The sequence below is a fragment of the Podarcis muralis genome, chromosome 5 (genome assembly GCF_964188315.1).
Source record: "Podarcis muralis chromosome 5, rPodMur119.hap1.1, whole genome shotgun sequence".
NCBI lineage: Eukaryota > Metazoa > Chordata > Lepidosauria > Squamata > Lacertidae > Podarcis > Podarcis muralis.
The window spans coordinates 88,552,231-88,577,411 of NC_135659.1; the positions used below are offsets into that span (position 1 = coordinate 88,552,231).

The 25,181-nt window shown below is 43.9% G+C and overlaps 1 protein-coding gene across 2 annotated transcripts; it reads left to right on the forward strand.

Moving 5' to 3' along the window:
* Positions 1-6,100: 6,100 nt before the first annotated feature.
* NELFCD (negative elongation factor complex member C/D) lies at positions 6,101-25,172 on the forward strand. 2 transcript variants are annotated; one of them, XM_028735313.2, is made up of 15 exons: positions 6,101-6,215; positions 9,616-9,728; positions 9,877-9,986; positions 10,489-10,598; positions 12,107-12,214; positions 13,386-13,538; positions 13,973-14,103; positions 15,233-15,398; positions 16,722-16,856; positions 17,512-17,651; positions 18,739-18,853; positions 20,470-20,565; positions 22,039-22,179; positions 23,393-23,522; positions 24,036-25,172. In XM_028735313.2, the coding sequence occupies exons 1-15, from the start codon at positions 6,153-6,155 to the stop codon at positions 24,068-24,070; spliced, it is 1,746 nt and encodes a 581-aa protein (XP_028591146.2). In that variant the 5' UTR covers positions 6,101-6,152; the 3' UTR covers positions 24,071-25,172. The 2 variants fall into 2 exon arrangements, with proteins under 2 accessions (XP_028591146.2, XP_028591145.2); XM_028735312.2 differs by lacking the exon at positions 6,101-6,215 and adding an exon at positions 8,233-8,389.
* Positions 25,173-25,181: the final 9 nt, after the last annotated feature.

Here is a 25,181-nt window from a genome sequence, read left to right on the forward strand (position 1 = left end):
CTATGTCCCACATAGCAAGTCCCTATGTAATAGTCAAACAGCTGCACTTGGCATCCGTTGATGCTTCTGAACACTCTTCAGGGCAATGCCACATACAGTGGTTCCTCGGTTTACGAACTTAATCCGTTCCGGAAGTCCATTCTTAAACCGAGGCGTGCTTTCCCTAATGAGGCCTCCCGCTGCCTGTGCCCTTCCACCGTTCGGCTTCCATTCTTAGACCGAGGTAAAGTTTGCAAACCGGGACACTACTTCCGGTTTTGCGGAGTTCGTAAACTGAATACAGTGGACGCTCGGGTTGCAAACGTAATGCGTGTGGGAGGCATGTTCACAACCCATAGCGCCGCGTCTGCGCACATGCAGGTTGTGATTCAGGGCTTATGCACATGCGCAACCACTGAAACCTGGAAGTAACCCGTTCCAGTACTTACAGGTTTCGGTGTGTCCGTAATCCAAAAAAACACAACCTGAAGAGTCTGTAACACGAGGTATGACTGTAGTTTGTAAAGAGGGCTGTTCTTAAACCGAGGTACCACTGTAGAGTGTTTTGCTGTCCTCTAAGTTCAGTGTCACAAAGGCCACTGGAAGATCAGACCTCGCCAGGAGTAGGAGCAATTGGCTTGAAATGTGGACAGAACTGTTTGCCCAGTAACAGGCACACGTATAAACATGTTTTTAATGTGCACCTTCCTTGGTTCACTTGGGTGTTGCATCAGAAACGGGGCATAAAAATCTTGAAATTAAGCCGGTGTATTTCTGGTGCTTACTGCCTTGTTGATTTTTCTTAAAAAGGGCATGTGTGTTTTATGCAAACATTTATTGAAACATCCAGGAATTTTTTATATATATAAAAAAACTGAAGGCCAACTCAACACATCAAATCAGAAGCACAATAAAATAATTCAGTACCATAAACACATCAACAAATGTATTGAAATGTTTTAATAGGACCTTTTTTTTATTATTTAAGAAATAAAGTACTGGTATTTTCCCATACTTGATGCTTGTTTAAGATTATTTTGTCCTTCTAAATTAATCCAAGCTCGGTTACCTTGAAAGTGGCCAACAGTTGGTGAGTCCTTGGCAGTAGATTTCTCCTTGAATACATCAGATTAGGTAGCTAGGTAAGGCAGTTCACAGAGCTCCTGATCCGGCACTTTGGGAGCAGCTCCAACCTGACCTGGGATGATCTAGGACTAAAACTGTTTCGGGACCTAGCACAGTGCTTAATCAGGATTTAAAACCGAAATTAAATATGGTTTGGAGGGTGGAAAGCACACAGACTGCATGCATGCACTCCCCCCCCCCCCCATTTTCACAGGCTCATATAAGTTCAGCACAAACAGTTGGGCCTGGTGAACATTTAAGGTCCCCAAACCTAATCTGCAAGTTGCCATCTGATTGGATTTTATTCTGATCCTGATTTGATTTTAGGGTGTGTTTTAATTGATTGCCTGAGTTTATGTTAATGCGTTATACATTTGATGTTAGCCGCTCTGAGTCCGGTTTTGGGTGGGGTATGAATAAAAATTATTATTATTATTATTGCACACACACACACACAAATTCTGGGCAAACAAATGCTTCAGTTAAGTTCTGGAGATTTCTCTCTCTTTCTGGATAGTGTTAACAAAACTCCACTGTTATGTACTAAGCTTGGATCCTAGAACAATAGACAGGTACGATCCTAGAATGCAACAACTGATTGGCTTGCAGGAGAAGACCAATCAGGCTCCCGGAGGAAGTTAATCAGCTTATTAGGCTGGTAGGATCATTGGATGCAACAACTGATTGGCCTGCAGGTAAATACCAATCAGGCTCCAGGAGGGAAAGCAGAATCAGCCAATCAGATGGGACTCATTGTGTAAATAATGTATATAAAGGCCTGAGGTTTGGGAGGAATTCAACACTGTTTTACAAGCTGCAATAAAGAGCATGAAATCACTGCAGGACTCCCAAGTATATTTCATCCACAAAGCCCTTATACATTGATTTATTGAAGATAATCAAGGGGCATGTAGAAATATTACAGCCCAATAGGCTGTTCTATGGCTCTGAGTGAAGATGGTTCAAAGCTTTTTATGAAGTTCTCTGTGGAGCTCTTTAAGGACGAAGTGAGTTCTCCCTTTTTGGGTTTGCCATCACTAGACTGCCATGAGATTACAAAGGAGGAAGGGAGGTGTTTTCCTGCTCTCTGGCAGAGCCAATAGAAAGTAGAATATTGCTGTGCCTACATTTCTCAACCTCCCTTAGGGTCTACAAAGGGGGAAAGGCAGCATTGTTATTCCTTTTACCTAATACTAATACACAGGTTTGCTATCACTAACTGAACCCTGAGGGGGCAGAACAATGGTCCACCCTATCCATTTTCCCTCACGAGAAGAGAAGACTCCCTGATGTTGGGAAAGATGGAGGGCACAAGGAGAAGGGGACGACAGAGGACGAGATGGTTGGACAGTGTTCTCGAAGCTACAAACATGAGCCTGACCAAACTGCGGGAGGCAGTGGAAGACAGGAGTGCCTGGCGTGCTCTGGTCCATGGGGTCACGAAGAGTCGGAAACGACTAAACAACAACAACATCCATTGTCCCAAAACAGGCTATTGAGAAGGTTTAGCTAACCAAAATAGCTGACCCAGTTTCTTATTAATCTTTCCCAGTTCATGGCTTACCTGCAATGATTCGTGTGAATGTATGTGAAGGAGAAGGGGGAGGGGACACTTGTTGGTGAGAATGCCAAAGTTCGCATGCTATACTTCTGATCATTGTAGTTCTCTGTACTTTTATACTTCCACTATATTATTTATATGTGAGCAGGGTAGCCATGATTACCATGGCTTCTGTATTTGCTAGCCTTTCTCTGAACATCTCTAACGTTTTTACTTTTTTATTGCATTTCATAATTTCAGAAACATACATAACAATTTAACAGATTCTGGTGAAGATCCAAAGTACTATGAAGCTAGTTGCATGAGCCCAAGGGAGCTTGAAACAAACTGTGTACACACACCTGCTGTGTGGCAAATGGTGTGCAAAAGCTTTTTGCAATAGTGCATAGGGATCAGACGCTCAAGGGAAACAAAGCTGGTCAATAGCTCCACTGACCTAGCGCAAGCTCCTCACAGAAACCTAAGCAGTTTGGGGGTTGGTCCTTGAATGTTCGTATCTTGACATTCATGGTGGATCTACACACAGGAAAACCCCCACTATAAGAAGTAAGTCAGAAATTAATTTGTTAAAGGGGGGGGAGAGTTATGTCAAAAATGCTTAGTTGTTTTTTGTTTGGGTTGGGGGTTTTTTTGGTGTATTTTATCTGTTCTCTGGAGCCATCCAGTGTTGCATGTTTATAACAAATTCAAAACATTTTTTGACTAATGTAGCTTAGTCCTCATAGGAATCTGCCTTATTCAGAGTCAGACCATTGATCCATCTTTCTCAGTATTGTCTACTCTGACTAGAAGTTGGTCTCCAGGGTTTCGGACAGGATCTCCCCAGCACTGTTTGGAGATACCAGGGATTGAATAGGGGAGCCTTTTGCAGATAAAGCATGTCCTCTACCACTGAGCTGCAGAAGGCAATATTCTATAAATGCAGTTATTTTTGTACACCTTCCTTAGACTATAAGATTTTTAAAGTGTTCAAAATCTGCTTTTAAATTTATCCTAATGCTATTACGTATCTGCATTTAAATATATATATATATATGCCCTTTTCTAGATGAAAAAATATCCCAACAGATCCATACGTCACCCATGTGGGTGTGAATTATTGGATGTACAAAGGGTTCTTGAATCTGTAATAACTTTTGAAGAAAGCCCAGGATGCCTTGGAAAAGTTTGAAAATGAGCCCATGTAGTAGACACAATCTATACGTCGCCTGCAATGATTAGGGAGTAAAGGTATGGATTTCATTTGAGTTAATAAAAGTGTCACGGTGACAAAACCCCAGCTGTGTTGTGTAGATAAACAACAGGTTCAATTTCACAACATTATGCAACCTCCTTATTGTTCCAATGATGTTTTTATTAAGCTGATCCTATCCATCCAAGATAGGGACGCGGGTGGCGCTGTGGGTAAAAGCCTCAGCGCCTAGGACTTGCCGATCGTCAGGTCGGCGGTTCGAATCCCCGCGGCGGGGTGCACTCCCGTTGCTCGGTCCCAGCGCCTGCCAACCTAGCAGTTCGAAAGCACCCCCGGGTGCAAGTAGATAAATAGGGACTGCTTACTGGCGGGAAGGTAAACGGCGTTTCCGTGTGCTGCGCTGGCTCGCCAGATGCAGTTTTGTCACGCTGGCCACGTGACCCGGAAGTGTCTCCGGACAGCGCTGGCCCCCGGCCTCTTAAGTGAGATGGGCGCACAACCCCAGAGTCTGTCAAGACTGGCCCGTACGGGCAGGGGTACCTTTACCTTTTTATCCATCCAAGACAGAAGGCACAGCTGGGAGGAAAACCCAAACAAAATCCAAATGGTACTTTTCAGGAGCAGGAAATGTAAAAGCTGACCCAGTGATCACAACTAATACGCCATCGGTCTTCAGCGTAATCGCAAACTGCGTTCGCAGAACCTTAAGCAACAATTGTCCTGATAGGAGAGACTTGTAGGAAATGGAAATCATCAACTGAGGACTTCCACATACAGTGGTACCTCGGGTTAAGTACTTAATTTGTTCCGGAGGTCCGTACTTATCCTGAAACTGTTCTTAACCTGAAGCACCACTTTTAGCTAATGGGGCCTACTGCTGCCGCCGCGCCGCCGGAGCACAATTTCTGTTCTCATCCTGAAGCAAAGTTCTTAACCTGAAGCACTATTTCTGGGTTAGCGGAGTCTGTAACCTGAAGCGTATGTAACCCGAGGTACCACTGTAATCTCTTTATATATGGATTTTGAAAATAACACAGCACTTAAACCAGTAACAGCTGAGTTTACATACTAAGGCTTTGCCAATATGCTTATTTTGCAGACAGGCTAATATGGAAAGTGTTTCCAGGAGGGCCAAAACTTGAAAACTTCAGCATTAACAGAATGCAGGATATGCTGCATTCTTAATTTCAGAGAAGTGAAATGGCTTGCTCAACTTTTGCCATTTAGTGCAAGGCAAGCTTGGAGCTTTCATCAAAAAGCAAGTGACAAGCTATTTCAATATTCCTTGCTGTTTGGGCACCTTGATTATGGCATGGTCCATTCATTCTTGTTGTTTGGCAATGAAATATTAACAATCTGGATGTTACAAACTAACCTGTTAGCATTATTTAGGCTGTCAGATCCTGTCAGAGACATTGTGAAGCCATAAAGTTTAACTTAATTTTTAACTTAAAATTTTAAAGGGGGAATAAGAATTGTGTGGAAAGTTTTAGGTCCTGTGCCGGTGTTATCTCATTATTAATCATACAGGAAATATGTTGCACCATTTCATGCTTTACTTGTACAACTGAAGTACCAAAAGATTGTTGTTTGAATTGTGCACTCATATGTCCCAAAATAAGTTTGTGCTCAGAGGGGGGGACAGGGAGGAGACCATGGGGTCAGGTTGTTTTGGAGCTGGTGGTTTTTAACGAGAGGAGCCATAATTAGTTTGGGAAATTGGCCATCTGTCATGGATGCTTTAGCTGAGATTCCTGCATTGCAGAGGGTTGAACTAGATGATAAGTAAGTGATGTATATTCTCAGAAAGTAACCATTTAATATATTTTGTTAATTTAACGTAAGCATAACTGCGGAATCATAGAAATGTATAAGTTAAATGTTATGGATGTGCTTTCACTGTGTTATTTCGTACTCTATTTCAGTTTTGCTCTGAAATGTTCTTATTTGTTGTAACTTACATTTCAAAGAGGGTAGACCAAGACCTAGAGGAAAGAGCTTTCTCTGACTTAGCCATGAAGGCTGTGTACTCCCTCTGGTACCAGAGGTGGTGTGCCTCTAAATACCAGTTTCTGGGCAGCACAAGAGGGGAATGTAGGAAGCTGCCAAACACCAAGTCAAACCATTGGTCCATCTAGTTCAGCATTGTCTGCACTGATTGGCAGTGGCTCTCCAGGGTCTCAGGTCTCATTCTTTCCCAGCTAGGGATTTAATCCAAGACCTCCTGCATCCAAAGCTGATGCTCTGTCACTGAGCTATGGTCCTCTCCCCCCACCAAGCAGGAGCTGTGGGTCCATGGATGAGTGCATCCGTTGCAGTGAGAGGTCCCTTGGTCCAGCCCGTGGCATCCATCTCCAGGTAAGGAAGACTCCAACCTAAAATCCTGGAGAGCTGCTGCCAGTCAGTGCAGACAATACTGCCCTTCCTCCGTTGTGTGCTGCTGAGCTCGTGTCCTGCTTTGTAGGCTTGGGTGCTAAGAGAACAGGACAAGGAGCTCCATAAGTCCTTGGGTCGGATCCTGCAGGGCTCCAGTGCTGTTCGAAAAGCACCCAAGCCCAGCGCCTTACACATAGGGTGGGAGCAGCAGGCGTTTTTTTAATTAGGAGCGTTGCATTGCAAACCACGCGCCTGCACGGCAGGCAAACCAGGCTGCATCCATCCTTGACTCCCCTATTGCAATACCCGCTTCTTATCTCTATGGCATCATAGGCGACTCCGGAGAGGGAAGAGCTTCGCTCTACTCCCGGAAGTCTCGCTGGAAGCTCGTAAATGGGGCTAGAGCCCCACGTGGTCCTTACAGGCTTCCCCTCTCCGCCCACCATTACCCACAAACCACCTTGCCGTGGCACAGAGGCACAAATTGAAGAGGGAGCCACCTTAGTTTTGGATCGGGCTATTCTTGGTTCAGATCAAGAAGCCATTTTCAAGTGCCTCCTAGTTTACAGAAGGCAGGAGCGTGATGCAAACAACTTTAACGTGGCTGAGCATAGGAGCCAACTCCTAGGGGATTTATTTTATTTTTGTAGGTATGGACAGATATAGGGCTTTTTTTTCTGTGCTTGTTTTTAAAAGATTCCCCCCCCCCTTATTTTAATCCGATGTTAGCATTTTAACTTTTATATGTTTTTAAGTAGGGCTGTAGTCCCCCCCCCCGCCCTGCATTTTCTTCTTGGTTAAACCCACTTGTTGTCGTTTAGTGTGTCCGACTCTTTGTGACCCCATGGACCAGAGCACGCCAGGCACTCCTGTCTTCCACTGCCTCCCGCAGTTTGGTCAAACTCATGTTGGTAGCTTTGAGAACACTGTCCAACCATCTCGTCCTCTGTCGCCCCCTTCTCCTTGTGCCCTCCATCTTTCCCAACATCAGGGTCTTTTCCAGGGAGTCTTCTCTTCTCATGAGGTGGCCAAAGTATTGGAGCCTCAGCTTCAGGATCTGTCCTTCCAGTGAGCACCCAGGGCTGATTTTCTTAAGAATTGAGAAGTTTGATCTTCTTGCAGTCCATGGGACTCTCAAGAGTCTCCTCCAGCACCATAATTCAAAAGCATCAGTTCTTCAGCGATCAGCCTTCTTTATGGTCCAGCTCTCACTTCCATACATCACTACTGGGAAAACCATAGCTTTAACTATACGGACCTTTGTTGACAAGGTGATGTCTCTGCTTTTTAACATGCTGTCTAGGCTTGTCATTGCTTTTCTCCCAAGAAGCAGGCGTCTTTTAATTTCATGACTGCTAGACGCGGGTGGCACTGTGGGTTAAACCACAGAGCCTAGGACTTGCTGATCAGAAGATTGGCGCTTCGAATCCCCGTGACGGGATGAGCTCCCGTTGCTCAGTCCCAGCTCCTGCCAACCTAGCAGTTCGAAAGCACGTCAAAGTGCAAGTAGATAAATAGGTACTGCTCCAGCGGGAAGGTAAACGCGTTTCCGTGCGCTGCTCTGGTTTGCCAGAAGAGGCTTCGTCATGCTGGCCACATGACCCGGAAGCTGCACGCTGGCTCCTTTGGCCAATAAAGCGAGATGAGCGCCGCAACCCCAGAGTCGGCCACGACTGGACCTAATGGTCAGGGGACCCTTTACCTTTAAACCCACTTAGAGGCTGGTTTTTCGGGGGGGGGGGACACACACCATCAAACGGTGTGCAAAATATTCTGAAACGAAGGAGCGAATAAGCAGCAAGCGAGCAAACAAAACCGTAAGCCACTTTTTTTTTTTTTTTTGTCCCGGGGTATAAATGAGTCTAAGAATAGTAACCGACAATGGAAAAGAAGCCTATAAACCTGTAAGCCGCCCCGGGGGGGAGGGGCGAGGCGAATCAATAAAACCTTCAGAAGAAGCCCGGAATTCGTCCGTGCGCGTGGCCTCTCTTCCCTTTTCGTGCCTCTGCGGCCTCGGCGCCGGAGGTCCCTTCGAGGGAGGAGGAGGGGAGGCGGACGTGGCCTGCGGTCGAGCGGAGCCCATGGAGGAGCCCGACTACCTGGGAGGCAGCGCGGCCGCCGAGTGGGGGGACGACGGCGGCGGCGACGGAGGGGCGGTGAGAGCGGGGCCCTTGAGGGAGAGCTTTCGGGGAGGGTCTTCTTGTTGTTATTGATTATTCCCCAACCCCCCCTTTTTTCCTGAGGCTGTGCACAAGCCGGAAACCTTATTTCCCCCTCCTCCCCGGGGGATTGATTTATTTTCAGAAAAACTGTAGGTAGTAAATTATTATTAAAAAAATTATTCTTTATTGATTAAAAATTTACATATCTATACAAACATTGTATGCTATCACTTTACATACGAAGAAAAAGAAAATTTATAAAGAAGTAAAATAGAAAATAGAAAATTTATAAAGAAGTAAAAAAGAGGAAAAAATATAAAGAAATAACAAAGATACGAAATTTAAAAAATCAAAAGAGGAAAAGAAAAGACAAGACGACATTATTTACACAATGAAAGTGTTCAAAAGCAGCACCAAGAGGGCAACGGGGAAAGTTGCTCCTCATTTTATTGTTGTTGTTGTTGTTGTTGTTGTTGTTGTTGTTGTTATGTTATTGCATGAACACCATTCGGAACTCCCGTCATTCTAGGCGCGTTTTGCAATAGGGAATTTCATTAGGGTGAGAAGTTTCTGAGCTCTGGGCTCAGATTTCAGATTTAAACTGCAGAGTTGGAAGGAAAAGAGGACCTTTTTCTGCCTCCCCACTTCCAAAGACTGGAGAAGAGACTCTCTTAAGAACATTAGGGGAAGGACTACTAGACCATGTGGGAAATGAACATAATATTTTAGCTGCAGTTCATTCATTTTCAGCTTTGTCTTCTTGTCCTTAAAAGGGGGCACCTGGACGTTCTGTTGTTGCTCCCATGGTCTAGCCTCCTGCTAGAGGCTCTGGAGAACTGCTAGTTGCTAGAACTGCTAGGAGTAGCCTAAACATGATGCGGTCTGGATGTTTATTTGCCTCCAACTCCCATCATCCCAGACCATTAGCTTTGTTGTCTGGGTTGCACCCTACGCTGGCTAGGCATTGGTAAAACTGACCTAGACGGACCAATAGTCTTCCCCAATAAAAGACAGCATCCTATGTTCCTGTGCCTGTATGACTGTTAACGTTGTAGCCACAGGATGAAGCAGTGTAATATGTGTTGCTGGGTTTTTTTGGTTTTTTTTCCTAACCACATTCCTCAAAATTGGGGGGGGGGGGCTAACTTTGCCAACAAGTGTATTATAACAGAAATCCAGTGTGGTGGGGAAAATAACTGCTGTTCTGCACTTTCAAACAGCAAGATGATGAATATGGTGAAGAAGATGACGCTGGTGTCCAGCAGGAATGTTTGCAGAAATTTTCCACCCGAGATTACATCATGGAGCCCTCCATATTTAATACTTTGAAAAGGTAATGGCAGGGTGATTGGGGTGGTGTGGGTGGAAGAGGGAATGGTAGGAATGGTACCTGGCTCAGTTAAGGGGCAGTTTACTTCGAAATTTGATACTCCTTGATTTTTTAGAGTTTGGCTCAAAGTGGTGCCTGCATCTTTTAACAGGTATTTCCAAGCAGGTGGCTCTCCAGAGCATGTGATCCAGCTCTTATCAGATAACTATACTGCTGTAGCTCAGACAGTAAACCTTTTGGCTGAGTGGCTCATTCAAACAGGTATGTTCCCAAAAATTGTTGGGGTTTGTGTGTGTATGTGACTGCTACTTTTTTGCACAGCACCTTTATAAAATTGCTGATGGTGCATGCAAAAAAGACATGCCTGCTATAGCAAATTTGTCTCATTTTTTGAAGCATGACTAAAGGGCCTTCAGGTTCCAATCGTTCCTGCCTCTTAGTCACTTAAAAATATTTTGACTACTGCTTTGAGTTATCATTAAGGGGGGAATAGACCTATGATTCAGAATCGGCTGCACTTTAATGGATGAGTTAACTGAATAGCTAACACTTGGGATGCAAATAGATATGTCATATGAAAGCTTGCCGGCAGAATCAGAGTACTGTAAAATTAACATCTGACTGTAATTGCCTCCTGGTTAAGTTTGGTAGAGAGAGGGTGTACTGTATGCGCTCCCTTGTCACGAGGTTTAGTCACAGGAAGCATGAAGGAATTTCTGTTTGACAGACATAGATTCATACACAGGGATCTCTCTCATTGCAGGTGTTGAGCCCATTCAAGTCCAGGAGACAGTGGAAAACCACCTGAAAAGCTTGCTAATTAAGCACTTTGATCCTCGGAAAGCAGATTCAATTTTCACAGAGGAAGGAGAGGTAATTCACATAATGCTGCCAAGTATATCCTTCTCAAAGGCAGCTTAGACGAGTACCGTACTTTTCCATGTATAAGACTAGTTTTTTCCTGTAAAAATAATGCTAAAAAGTGGGGGTCGCCTTATACATGGGTAGTACATTGGGTGGACGTTTGATTGGTTGCTGCCGTGGCTGTCAGTGGCTATTGTGTGTGTTATTGGTTGCTGCGTCAATGGGTGATTGCGTCAGTGGGTGGCATCTTCTGCCACCAATGGGACAGATGAGAGGTGGATTTTGCAACACATGTGGGTGAGCGATTTTTGGCATTCCCCCCTAAAAAAGGCTTGACAACTCTGGGGAATCCTTCCCCAAAGAAGCTCAACAACTTTGTGCCATCTCCCCCCATTTTCTTATATTTTGGTCCCAAAAAATAGGGGGCGTCTTATACACGGAAAAGTACGGAATATCCTCTGTAAATCAGTAGATATAGATCACGAGTGGGATGGTGTTTTCGTGCTCATGCTTCCCAGAGGCATATGCATGTTTTGGAGGAAAACATTCTTTTGGGAGCTCAAGAAGCATGCAAGTCCTTTAAATTTAGAGACACCGCATTCTTAAAGAACCACCTTGAAAAAGTGGTAAAACAAAATTTATTATCATCATCAACTTTAATATTACTTATTAAAGTTGTATACCTCTTTTCATCCATAGATCTCAGGGTGGTTCACAGCATAAAAAATACAAGATAAAAACACAAAAATACATAATACAGTGGTACCTTGGGTTACAAACGCTTCGGGTTACAAACTCTGCTAACCCAGAAGTAGTTGCTCTGGGTTGCAAACTTTGCCCCAGGATGAGAACAGAAATCATGCGGCGGTGGCAGCGGAAGGCCCCATTAGCAAAAGCACGCCTCAGGTTAAGAACGGTTTCAGGTTAAGAGCGGACCTCCAGAACGAATTAAGTTTGTAACCCGAGGTACCCCTGTAATAACAAAACAAAACAATACCCCCCCCCCCCACGTTTATGTTGAACCTCTGCAGGCAAGTTCAAAATAGAGCACCAGAGCCTATTCTCCTTTTTGTTTTCTTGCCTTTCACTGAGCCTTGCCTTGTCTCACTGTGCTGCAGAACAGGATAATTACATAACTCTACCTAGAGCTGCTTCATCCATTACTTTTTCCAACCTGGGATTTTTGTACTAGCTTACATTTGACTAGACACACAAGTCTTGTTTTCTGCCATGGGTTCACAGACCTTGGGAGCCGTTCTCTGCAATGCCAGTTAATCTCAGTAAAAAAAACCCATGCAAGTTGTCTTTCACACTTTTTCTGGCTGCTTTGTAGGTAACTGATAGCAAAGTTGTGGTTGACTAGGCATTCGAGCTCCAAGGTGCAAATGCAACATTTCCCCCTGGTCAGCACTGCTTTTTCTTTAGGAAATTCTAAAGCTGTTTTGCAGCCTCAGGTTGATTTTTCTCAGCCTCTGGGACTGTGTCATTCTGTTGCTCTGCTTTTTTTCCCCTGGCAGACGCCAGCATGGCTTGAGCAAATGATAGCGCACACTACATGGCGGGATCTGTTCTACAAACTAGCCGAAGCTCATCCAGACTGTCTCATGCTGAACTTTACTGTCAAGGTAATTAATAATCTGTTTCAGTCAATTGGAAAACCATGTTATGAGCAAGAGGGGCAGGAAGAGAGTGAAGCAGAGCCATTTGCTGGCTAAACTGTCAGCAAGAATGCTCCTTCATATCAGTGCAGGGTGGTGCTCATAAGGAACAGCAGGGTGGGAAGTAGGGAGGCCAACAGTAGGTGGAGCCAACTAATTCTGCTTTTGCCTCCATCTTCCTCTCTTTTGAGTTCTACAAGGGCATTGCTAAGGAGGAGGAAAAGGATGACAGTCAGTGCCATCCACTAGGGCTGGTTGTAAGGAAGGAGGCCCTAACGGACCAGCCTCCTCTGCTTTAGATGAAAATGGCGTGTGGTGTGTGCTGGATATTAAGATACCAATTAGGGCTTGTTTCCTTTGTAAATCAGAGGTGCAAGCACATTAGCACTCTTTTTCATTTTTATTGGCACATTTTGTGATCAACAAAGATGGACCTAAGATTGTCACGGCGAGCTTTCCTGAAGCCGTGCTGCGAGAATTATTATTATTATTATTATTAATAATAATAATAATAATAATAATAATAATAATAATAAATTAATAAATTAATAATAATAATACCCCACCCATCTTGCTGGGGTTTCCCCAGCCATTAGACTTGAAAGAAGCATTCTGTTGCAGTCAGCAAACTAAGGTCCCATCATCACCATACATTTAATGCACTATTTACCACTTTGAAAATCATGCGAGAATCCTGGGAGCTGTAGTTTAAGGATGCTGGGAATTGTACCTCTGTGAGATCACCACAGTTAACAGCTATAGTTCCCAGGATTCTCTATGACTGTTACACATGTAGAATAGTGCTTAAAATTTATATGGGGTGTGACTTAGGTTGCAGTCCATGCTTGGGTGTGGGAGATGACTATGTGGTGGGCATGAAAGTCTCTCCAGTTTGCGAATATGTCCACAGGCCCCAAAATCATAGAATTGTATAGTTGGAAGGGAACCTGAGTGTCACCTAGTCCAACCCCCTGCAATGCAGGAATCTCAACTAGACCATAGTTTTGTTTCAGCTTCAGCCCAGTGAAAATGTAATGGTATCTGCCGAAATGCATGCATGAGAGGTTCTTCAGAGCGTGAACTTCCCTTTGGCCTTCAAGTGCTGCAGTTGACTCAGCTGCTGATGCTTTTGTTACAGCTTATCTCTGACGCTGGGTACCAAGGGGAGATAACCAGCGTATCAACAGCATGCCAGCAGTTGGAAGTTTTTTCTCGAGTACTGCGTACTTCTCTGGCTACTATCCTAGATGGTGGGGAAGAAAATCTGGAGAAGAATTTACCTGAGTTTGCTGTAAGTCTCTTTCCTACTCTAGTTCTTGTTTTTTATGATGCATCTGATGTCCCAAAGCTCCCTGATTTAGGGAGGATGTGAGGAGCCTTCCACAAATTGTGCTGAGACATGTGACACCTTTTGGATCCTTTCCCAATATGCCAAAGCTGCACGGCCAGATTCCCATTTCCCTGCCGACTACAGAAAATGAGTTCTGTACTCCAGAATATTTTGATGTCCTCCTAGATTCTCTGCTATTGTGCTTCCTCTGGCTGTGCTAAAATTGGAATGATACAGAGAAGATTCTCTCCTATTCCCATCTCAGCTAAGCATGCCAGACCACTTTTTTTGCTTGCCTCTACTTCCATAAATCAGAAGATACTGTTATTGCTACCTTTTGAAAGGGCTGGTCGTTCCTAGAGCAGCTGCTCATCTGTGTCTCGGTGTATTTGCAGAAAATGGTGTGCCATGGTGAACACACGTATCTCTTTGCCCAAGCGATAATGTCCATATTATCTCAAGAAGAGCAAGGTGGCTCTGCTGTACGCAGGATTGCTCAAGAGGTTCAGCGGTTTGCTCACGAGAAGTAAGATCTTGCTGCACTTAAAGCTCTTTTTCTGAATTTATCTGTGGCTCTGCTTGCCCTGTGCTCTCCCAGTTTAGATGTAAGCTTGGTGAAAAAGGAAACCTGGTACAACCCACTTGTGAAGTTCATTTTAGGAAGTTAGTTGAAACTAAAGTATGGCGTGAGAACATAGAGCTGGCAGAATACCTGGCGCCCAGGTTTTCGTGGTTTTTCCCAGAGCAGTTCTTCTCCCTTAGGTGCATCATTGGGCGTACACAAAGCCTTCTGACTCCTGGGAATAGGAGAACTTACAGCTGTGTTTCATGCACAAATCAGCAAATATTTCTGAACTGAAAGACTCCACAGTGTCCTGCAGCAGTGTCTTAAGATAGGCAAAGGAGGACCTTTCCATTCGTGTTTGAATTATGAGGGCATAAAGGAAGGCATTCTTAATAACTGACGCACAGCTGTGCAACTCCCTACTCCTAGAGGGGTCATTGCTGCCCGAACGTCTTTCATACGTTTTGTAAGATTGTTAGCTTGTGTTTTCAGTTAGCTGCTGGGGTTAAGCAGATCTGGGGCTTAGGAAATGGCAGGATAGGGATACAAGTGTGTGAACTATGTATTAATAATGGAAACAATCGTTAAAGTACAGTGGTACCTCGGTTTACAATCTTAGTCCATTCCGGAAGTCCGTTCTTAAACCAAAACTTTCCTTAAATCGAGGCACGCTTTCCCTAATGAGGCTTCCCGCCGCTGGTGCCCTTCCACCATTCAGCTTCCATTCGTAGATCGAGGTAAAGTTTACTAACTGGAACACTACTTCTGGTTTTGCGGAGTTCTTATAACCGAATAGTTCTTAAACAGGGCTGTTCTTAAACCGAGGTACCACTGTATAAGTAAACTTAATAATGCCATGCAGCAATGGGCTAGATGATAAGTAACTCTGGTGTATTTGATGATAAGCCCAAACCCAATCTGAAGGATGCTGCTCTGCATATCTTGATCATGGGGTTCTTTTGGGTCATTTTTAACCTGCTCAGCGCCCTTGGAATTCATTTAGTATTGTCTGCTCCTGTTGGCAGTCTAGGACCTCTTAGTCTACAGATCACCTAAAATTCTCTCTTGTTCTTGTTTTGACCTTCTCAAGAGGCCACGATGCTAGTCAGATCACTTTAGCTCTGGGAACGGCTGCCTCGTACCCTCGAGCCTGCCAAGCGCTTGGTGCCATGTTATCGAAAGGAGCGTTGAACCCAGCAGACATCACAGTCTTGCACAAAATGTTTTCGAGCATGGATCCTCCTCCGGTAGAGTTGGTAAGTATCAGTAGCTTCTTTTGAAGAAGCTTTTTTCCCCCCTGCTACCCTTTCAATGGCATCAAGGACTCTGCAAGTGTGTAAAACACCTCATTGCTCCCACTCCTTCACTGCACAGTTATAGCCTCTTCTTGTGAATTAACATGCTTTTAAGTATCTCATAAGGCACCTTTGCATCTTGGCTTGCTTCCTTTCTCTCTAACCTTTGCTGTTTTCCACCTGAGTTGCTAACAATTGCACAGACACTATGAATGTAAGGAAAAGAGAACTATCCCTTAGCACCTCTAATAGCACAATGCCTAATAATAATTGCTAGCATATTTTAGAAAGTTATTCAAAGTCCACAATGCTTCACATACACTGTCTCATTGCATCCCCTTCTACAGCCATATTAAGGTAGGCTATATACTAGTCGAGAGGCTGAGAGGCAGTGGCTTGCCTTAGATTACCTTCAGAGTTTGTGACTGAGACAAGGTTTCAGCCAGGGATTCATGACTTGCAGTTGTAAACTGCTCTATGAGCTTTCCCCGACTCCAAAAAGATGTTGGCATGTTTACCTTCCTCATCCTTGGTACTATAACACAGCGTGCCTTGGATAACGAGGACAAAAATAAAAACGAGTGTGTTCGCAGTCTACTTATTATCTAGGCCAAGGACAGGGAAATTTGTGGCCCTCGCAAGTGGTGCTGAAGTACAACTCCCATGATCCCAGATCGTTGGCCGTCTGGGCTGTGACTGATGGGAGCGCGAGTCCAACAACACCTTGGAGGACCACAAGTTTGCCCCCCCCCCCCCCCGCTCTAGGCCATCCTGTTGACCAGGCTTTTCGGTGGTTTGGGGGTACTATGTGATTTGGGTAAAATCAACTCTCTTGGTATTTTTAATTGAAGTTGTATTTTGATTATGGCATTAGGACTCTTACCAAACCTTGTCTATGAAATCCTTGTCTACGAAATCCACTTTACTAGAAACATGATCATGATACAGATTCTGCGTTTGGTGACTCTTAAAACCATGGTTTTGCATAAGCTGCCTCTTGTCTTTTTTATTGTCTATTTATTTATCCCAACCATATTGCATTTATATGCTATTTTTCTCCAGGGAGCTCACAGGTGGCCCACATGCTTATCCCCTTTCCTCATTTAATCCCCACAACAACCCTGTGAGGTAGGTTAGGCTGAGGGGCAGTGGCTGGGCCAAGGTCACCCTGTGAGATTCATGGCTGAGTAGAAATTTGAATCCTGGTGTCCCAGGTCCTAGTCTGACACTCTAACCATTACACCACTCTGGCTCATATAGATTTCCTATATTACTGTTTCTCAGATCAGAGTTCCCGCTTTCCTGGATCTCTTCATGCTTTCGCTGTTTAAGCCAGGTGCCAAGATCAATCAGGACCATAAACACAAATATATTCATATTTTGGCATATGCAGCTAGTGTTGTGGAAACCTGGAAAAAGGTAAGCTCAGTTGAGTTCTGTTCTATTGCTTTACGAGTAAACTGGTGCATTAAAGCAGGATAAAGGATGTGCTTGTGTTATGTTTCATCATAATTTAGAATAAAGCTGTAAGCCTGACTCCTGTCTTGCCAGAAGTGATAACTTATAACCAGCTTAAAAACAACAACTTGAGTTTCTTTTACAGAGCATCTTTAAAAATGCTCAAAGTGCTTTTTGTATAGTATCTCAGTATACAACAAGCCTGCAAGGTGGGTTTCTATTGGCATCCTTATATTACAGGTTTGGGGTAGAGGGACTGAGGATGAAAGACAGTAGCCAGCTGATAGCTTGAGCCAGTTTTAAGCTATCAAATGAACCTGTTGACCCATCAGCTATTGCATGCCTTCATGGCTCCTTCCCTTAGGATATAAATGGGTCATCTTCCACTTTGATCAATAAATTGTCCTTGCATATCTTCATGGCATCAGATTGGAAATTCTTCTGCACGTTACTTAATGGTATTATCTTGTTTGTGGAAAGTGAAAGGAAAGGCATGCAGAGAGCACAAAAACATTGACTCTTCAGGAAGGTTGATGAAATTGCAATCTGTACCATGGGCCAGTTCTACACTCATGACTCCTCTTGTCTCCCATACCACATTTTATCACACTTTTAGAACAAAAGAGTGAGCATAAATAAAGATGAACTCAAGTCCACCACAAAAGCGATTGAGACTGTTCACAATCTTTGTTGCAATGAAAATAAAGGCGCCTCTGAACTTGTAGCAGAACTGAGTACCCTCTACCAGTGCATCAGGTAAATCTTGGAAGAAGATTTTGAATAATTTGCTTGAGAGTAAAGCTGGCATTAATGTGGAAACACTTCAGTTTTTTGCTTTTCCTTGGTACAGATATTTATATGCCATATATTGTTTATATGCCAGCTAATAACATTTCTGGACAGCTTACAATAATATTGAAATACAAATGAAAAACATATGTTCACTGCAGCTGTTGATAACCTTAGGATGAAGGTTATTTCCATGGGCTGCTAACTGTTTGGACCTTGATCCTTGCCTGTTGTTTCTTTGTTTATTATTAAGTGGAATCCAACAGAGCAGTGAGTCTCTTGTTCTGTGAGTGAATTTCTCTTTGTGCAACAGAACATTCTTCCCTGCTCTGACCTTGTAACATAACCCCAAAGTTTGTTCTACGAGTTCCCCCAACTCTTTGGAACAAATTTAGAGAAGGTGTGGGGCAAAGTCCTGTTGTGCAAGTGGAGATCATCGTCCTGTTCAAATGCAGGAGTTGAATACCACCTATTAGTATTAATAATATCATTATCATTTTATTATTGTATTAGTTCATAATATACCGCTCAGTGCTGAGCTAGGCTTCTGTGTCATGGGGAGAGACTTTCAGTACCCTTGCTTAAAGCAAATCAGTTTCCTTAAAAGGTTAGGATCTGTTTTTCCAACATTAATTCACAGAAGAAACAACAAGCACCCCTTCCTGTGTGGGGGTCAGTATTGCTCTGCAGCTTAGGCATTTTCCAGATTGGGCCGACAGCTCAGGGTCACATGAGGCAATGTCAGACTGGAAAGACTGCAACAGCAAAAGAGAAATGGTGAGGTCATGGCAGACATTCAGATCTGGAAGCTTCCAATGGACAACAGGTTAAAGCATTCAGCTGTAGCTTGTTCGGGACAGACGGGCCTCTGCAAGATGAATTTTCTTTTTGAAACCAATCAGTATTAATTGATGTTTTCTTGTTTTATGGTTACTTCTGCTGAGTTTACTCTCTTGTGTTGCATACCATCGTGATTTTTTAAAAATAGGGAGTGCATACTGTAAATACATAAATCTTTAAATGCTATTTAGCATAACTTCCCTATATCTTTTAGGTTTCCAGTAGTAGCAATGGGGGTTCTGAAATGGGTTGACTGGACAGTGTCAGAGCCCCGCTATTTCCAGCTTCAGACTGATCATACTCCAGTGCACTTGGCGCTGTTGGATGAGGTAAGGTCAGGGCTGTATGTGTGTCTGTGCGCACGCACACTACATTTAATTCGACATGACAAATAATGTGTTTTGAGTGGTTTACTTCTGCTGGTCCTGGGGGGAAGGGGCAAAGAGTTTTGCAGGGCATTGAAGCTCCACCTCTTAACCACTGGAAATCCCCTCTGGTTGTTGAAAGTTCACCCGGCTTTGCATGCATATGTGTTCAGGTGCCCCATTTTGCCAACCATGAAGATAAAAGCTTTAGTTTGTTCTTAAGTGAAAGCTGGTGTTTGGGGGATGCTGAACATTTGATCCAGTATCAAATTCTTCACTTGCCCAGAATTGTGGGATAACTGCGTAGCCCTGGCTAAGATTGTCAGAAGCAGTATGGTTGAAAGCTCTGTGTGGGGGTTAAGGCCCATGCATTTATTTATTTTAATTTATTTATTGTGGTATTTCTAGACCAGCATATCATAAAATACCAGGCTGGTGATACAGTAATAATAGAGAAAAAAACAATAGAAAACAGTAGACATAATCATTAAAATGATTGGCTAATAATAATACAGTTGGAAGTTGGAATACAGTCTTGGAAGTCGAACAGAATCCGTTCCGGAAGTCTGTTTGACTTCCAAAACGTTCGAAAACCAAAGCATGGCTTTTGATTGGCTGCAATCAGAAGCTGCAGAAGCCCCATTGGACATTCGGCTTCCAAAAATAGTTCGCAAATCAGAACAGTCACTTCTGGGTTTGTGATGTTCGGGAGCCAAAACATTCAGGAACTAAGCTGTTTGACTTCCAAGGTATGACTGAAAGATCAGCTGCAAAGCCCTGTCAGCAGAGAAGAGACATCCTTTTCAGCAGACAGTTCCCATCCTTTTCCATCCCCTACACCCAGATTTTTTTCTACCCCTTGTCCCTGAGCATCGTGGAAGCATGTATTTTAGGAACAGCTTAGAAATGTGGCTTGCATTTACCTCTACAGTCAGCCACTAGCTGGTAACGGTACTGAAATGACTACTGTCTTGTCTGCACCTGCAGCAATTTGAGGTGTTAGGATGGATACCATATCAGACTACAGCAGGTAGGATCGCATTTTTTAACACTGCCCTTTAAACCAAAAACAAAAAAAACCCCAGTGTGTAAAAAAAAAAAAATCTGGCCTAGACTCTTCCTCTCTCATCCTAGTTTAGTCCTTTGTGTGTGTGGGAGCTTTGAAAATGAGGTGCCCTGTGTTCAGGCTGAAGTGGCAGAGCCTATGAGGCCACCTCTTTCTGCTGTGTTGTATGTAGACCTGGACTCTGTGTTTAAGAATTCCAAGTTGGGTATTTCCTAGAAGGTGAAATTTTTTGCAGGTGATCCATCTGGGTTAGTGAAGCTTGGAACTCTGGAATGAGCGGCTGTGATGTATATTAATATGTTTTCATATAATAGAATTGTAGAGATTGAAGGAACCCTGAGGGTCATCGAGTCCAACCCCACAACCAGGCAGGAATATGCAGCTGTCCCAAACCTGCAACCATAGTGTTATCAGCACCACACTCTAACCAACTGAGCTCTCCAGAATGTGTTTTAAGAATGTGTCTCTTAATAGGAGTCTAGAGGACCTTACGTGTTTGCCTTCTGGTTTGCAGATCAGTACATGCCATCAACTCCTTCATCCTCTGGTCCTGCAGCTTCTGGTCAAACTCTTTGAGACGGAGCACTCTCAGCTCGATGTCATGGAACAGGTGATGAAAATTCAGAGGTTTAGATTTTGCTCAGGCCTTTTTTCTCCTTCTCACTTCTGTGCTACAGAACTGAAGCAGGTTGCCCAAGCAATCCTGGGAGCTGTTGTTTTGTGAAGTTGCAGGTGGGGGCGTGTTCAGGGGCTGCAAACCTTTATGCCACTTTTGTAGCATAGGCAGCAATGTCTTCAGAGTGTTGGCCCCTGATCTTGGGGATTCTTCTCTTCTGCAGAATTTAGCAGGCATCTGCAGGAAAGTGAATGAAGGATTCTTGTGGGAAATAACTGTGCCTTGTAGTTGCTGGGCAGAATTCTGCTTTTATTTAAGGGACACTGAACAAATCAGAGTATGGGAGAACCCTGCAGCATTCCCCTTCCAAATGATCTGTTGCCAAATCCTATTCCAGTCATCTCTGATCAGACAATACTGCCTAGGGCTGAGGGAAGTTTTGAGTTCAGCAATAGCTGGAGACTGCTTTCCCCATCCTTGTACTAAGAAATGAAAGTTACATCTCCATATTCTCATTAAAGGAGGATATAATCTTCTTGTGGGGCCAAGAAAAGAGAGAATTTGTTCTTGTACATTCTCCTGTACATGGGTTCAGCTGGCAAGAACTAGACAGATGCATCATGAGTAAGGGATTTTCAGTATTACCTCCCATCACAGCTGATATCCTTGCCAATTGTCCGTTGTGCCAAAAATCAAGAGTTGCGTAACTTCTTCACCCGAGGCTATAAAAGTTTACATAACTTTGCTGGCATAATAGATTTAGGCCTTGAGCTGGCATTGACTGGCAAGTCAGTGGGCAGGCAAAAAATAGTATTTCACAGAACACTTATTCGTGGAATTCATCCTTGCAGTTTAGTGGTGATCCTGGGATTCAGAAGGGAAACAGATACAGGGAAGATAGATCAAGCAAATTGCCATTAGTTACGAGAGCTGAATGTGACCTCAGTGTTCAGCGGGACGCTGCCTCAGAGAACCAGGTGTTTGGAACATAGGAAGTGATTTGTTGCCGCTTGCAAACTCTCCAGAGACATCTGAAAAAGCAGCTAATGGCAGAAGGAGCAGCGAAGGCAGAACTCTCAGAAATGACAACCTGGTAGGACAAAGTGGGGCGTTGCTGAGGGCAGTCAGCAACCCTTTCCTTCTCCAGAGCAAGATCAAGAGGGCTGGATGTGTGTGTGGGGGTTCCATTCCTGGCACAGGCCTGCTGTTGGAACTCATGGCTGCCAAAGGAAGCTTCCTTACATCCTCATTCAGAGGCTACTCTGTGTGAATCAGACCCACGAGCAAGAGCAGCCCTTCTTCTCATTCAGCAAGGCAGGTCTTGTCTTCTTTAAATGGTTAATGCCTATGGTTAATGCAGCTTAGAATCTTTGCTAGGGAATGAACAGATCCCTCAGTTACACTATCTTAAGTTTTTACTTAGGCTGAGTTTCAAAGACAAACGTCCTGCCTTGTTTGTCCTTTCAGCTGGAACTTAAAAAAACCCTTCTGGACAGGATGGTTCACTTGCTCAGTCGAGGATACGTCCTTCCGGTGGTTGGCTACATACGGAAGTGTCTCGAGAAGCTGGACACGGACATTTCCCTGATCAGATACTTTGTGACGGAGGTCAGTGACTACGTGGAACCTGCAAAGCTGTGTTTATGCAGATTAGTTTGCACTTGCTCATTAAATTGGGAGCCTTAAGACTATGTTGTGGCCTTTTGGCTATTTTATTTGCAACACAGGTATCCCACCTTTGTCCTTAACAAGCCTTTCAACCGAGTCAGTAAAAACAAAAGATCCAACCCTATAGTCAAGTCATCCACTAAAAGGCCAGGAAAGCACCTAAATGATAATGTAGCCAAACTTATACTTCTGAGAAGGGAATATAGCCAGAGTGCCATCACAGAAAAGGCTGTTGGTGGTCACCACCCAAGTAACCTCTGAAGGCAAGGCACTTGGAGCAAGGCTTCGAATATCACATGGCTCTCAGGACAGTTTTGTTCTGATATTGTGTTGTTGTTGTTGTTTAGTCGTGTCCGACTCTTCGTGACCCCATGGACCAGAGCACGCCAGGCACTCCTGTCTTCCACTGCCTCCCGCAGTTTGGAACAAATAGAACTTAAACATACAGAAATGATTTGGAATCTATTCATTGCTGCTAGACTTATGGGATTGCGTCCAGTATAACACGAAACAACTGTCCTATCAGTTCAAAGATTTACACTTGTACAATGGAACATTCTCCTCCCCCACCTGCCCACCTGTTTTTGGTTTTTGATGTGGGGGGAGATTGGAGGTCCTGTTGCACAAGGGTAAATCCTTGTGCTGATGGGACAGTTACTTCTTGCTGTGTTGGGTAGAAGGCACAGTTGCCAGAAACTGAAGGAATAATGCTGTCCTCGTTTTGCTTCTCTCTACCTTTCCTGAAACATCAACTGCTATGTTGTATGCTGTGTATGGGATTCAACTAGCACATCCTGCCCATGCAAGCAGACATCATTGCACTATCTGCCTCCCCCCCCTCCCCCGGCAGACACCCTGCACCCTACCCAAAATCTTCCACGGGAGGTTGGGGGAACCCCAGAACAGATTGGTGGAGAGTGGGGGGAAGTCCTGTTGCAACAAGACACATTTGTCAGCACTACACTGCATGCAACTCTGTGTCCGTAGGTGGATGTCATCTGTGTTCAGAATTGCAGAAGCATGTTTATAAGTTTCCGTTAAATGACAAACTACTCTCTGAGATCAGGAGACAATGCATCAACCACTATGTCTTATTTCCACATGTTAGAACAGTGTAAGCCACAGCCTTCTGCTATCTCGGTTATCTCCCCAGGTGCTGGATGTCATTGCTCCTCCGTATACCTCTGACTTTGTGCAGCTTTTTCTTCCGATCTTGGAGAATGACAGCATTGCAGGAACGATTAAGACTGAAGGCGAGCATGACCCCGTCACAGAGTTCATAGGTAAATTGTTTCCCATGCTTTTGAGTTTCCATTTCAGTTTATTCAGCTCTCACCAGAGCTAACAAGTTGATTTAGCTCAGGATTTCTGAACAAAGCTCCTCATGAGTGTTGCAGTGATCTACCTTTCCAGGGCCTTGGCCTGCTCACCAGTGTAGAACAAATGTCACTGGCCAGCAGAAATTTAAGCTTCTGTAGCCTGCTATAATGCAAACCCATAGATGGGCTAGCAATCAACATTGAGGAACTTGAGCGCCAAAGTGCCTCATGGCATCCTAAAGCCCAGGTAATGTTTTGTGGCTTAAGTTTTGGTAACACACGAGAACCTCCTGCTTTATCAGTGTATTGAGTGGATAGCAGAGATGCTGAGTGTTCGTGCATGGGGACTGAAGGGCTATTTTGCAAGGAGAGATTGGCGTATAAATGAATGAATCAGTATTTGTTTTCTGTGTGAATTGATTTTAAAAAATGAGCCATGCAGGTCATCATGTCTTGTTTCATCTGTTTTCTTTAAAGCTCACTGTAAATCGAACTTCATCATGGTCAACTGAACCAGCAGAGACACCCAGTTACAGTTGCTGTGGATGAACTGCAGAGCAACCTAATGCAAATTGCATCAAAGAACTGGGAGAAAGAGCAGTTTGTTGGTGTTTTGCTGTTTTAGGTGGACCAGGAGTTTCACACTGCTGGGCTTCCGAAATGTTGAAACTAGGACAGAGTTTAGCTGAAATTAATTGGTTTCCCAGCCCCCAAACCTTGGAGCATCAGGAAGGACAGAGTACAGTTGCTTGTGACTCCATGTATAGGACTTGTGCTGTTTGTGTAGCAGAAATGAATGTATGTCAGGGGAAAGCTAGCACTAGGTGCTCCTAGCCTTAGTTCCCTGGGGGGAATGCATTCTTCCAGTGTGTGGTTGACGTCTTGCAGCATATAGGGCTAAATCTTGTGTTAATAATTTCCATCAGGGAATGATTCCTTCCCACACTCTTATGCATAAGCGATAGTTGTGCCTAGAAGGGTAGTGTGTGAATACCACACATACAGTTTGATCCTTGACAATCAGATAAACGAGGGATGGGGAACCTGCTGACTGCCAGAGGATGCTGGACTAAAAATCCCATCATCTGTTACCATTGGCCTTGCTGGCTGGGGCTGATGGGAGTTGGAGTCCAGATCTGAAGGGCCACAGGCTCCCCATCCCTGCTGTAAACATCTGCATGGGATGATTGACAAAATTACTTGTCTCCCCCAAGTTATAAATATCTTTGTGTGCATCTCGTCCTGAAAGTCATGGTAGTGTTCAGCCACTTAGTTGCCAGGTAGCTGCAGTATTGCTGATTCCTACTGCATTCCAGAAACCACTTATGAAGCCCTTTCTTCATATATAAATGATACACAATCTTGGCAGAGCTTACTTGTGTGTCACAGTGTTTACATACTACTGCCAGACCCTGGTGAAGAATCACTGGCCTTATTGGAAGGGAAATCTCAACCTTAACTGATAAGTTTCATTACTGTGTAAAAATAGGTCTTGTTAAAGTTATCTGAGTGCATCAAAATCAAAAAAGCACTATTTTTTCTTGTACCTGTAAGAGGGGAAACGACACAAAGTAGGTTAAGTTATATTTTTTATTAAATTCATTTTTTATTAAATGTTGTGTG

What these genes read in the sequence shown, in the direction of transcription:
- NELFCD (XM_028735312.2), top strand. Translation starts at nt 8,315, where the DNA reads ATGGAGGAGCCCGACTACCTGGGAGGCAGCGCGGCCGCCGAGTGGGGG. An exon ending in CAGCGGTTTGCTCACGAGAA is followed by an intron (nt 14,104 to 15,232) that starts GTAAGATCTTGC and finishes GACCTTCTCAAG; the next exon opens with AGGCCACGATGCTAGTCAGA. An exon ending in ATCCTCCTCCGGTAGAGTTG is followed by an intron (nt 15,399 to 16,721) that starts GTAAGTATCAGT and finishes ACTGTTTCTCAG; the next exon opens with ATCAGAGTTCCCGCTTTCCT.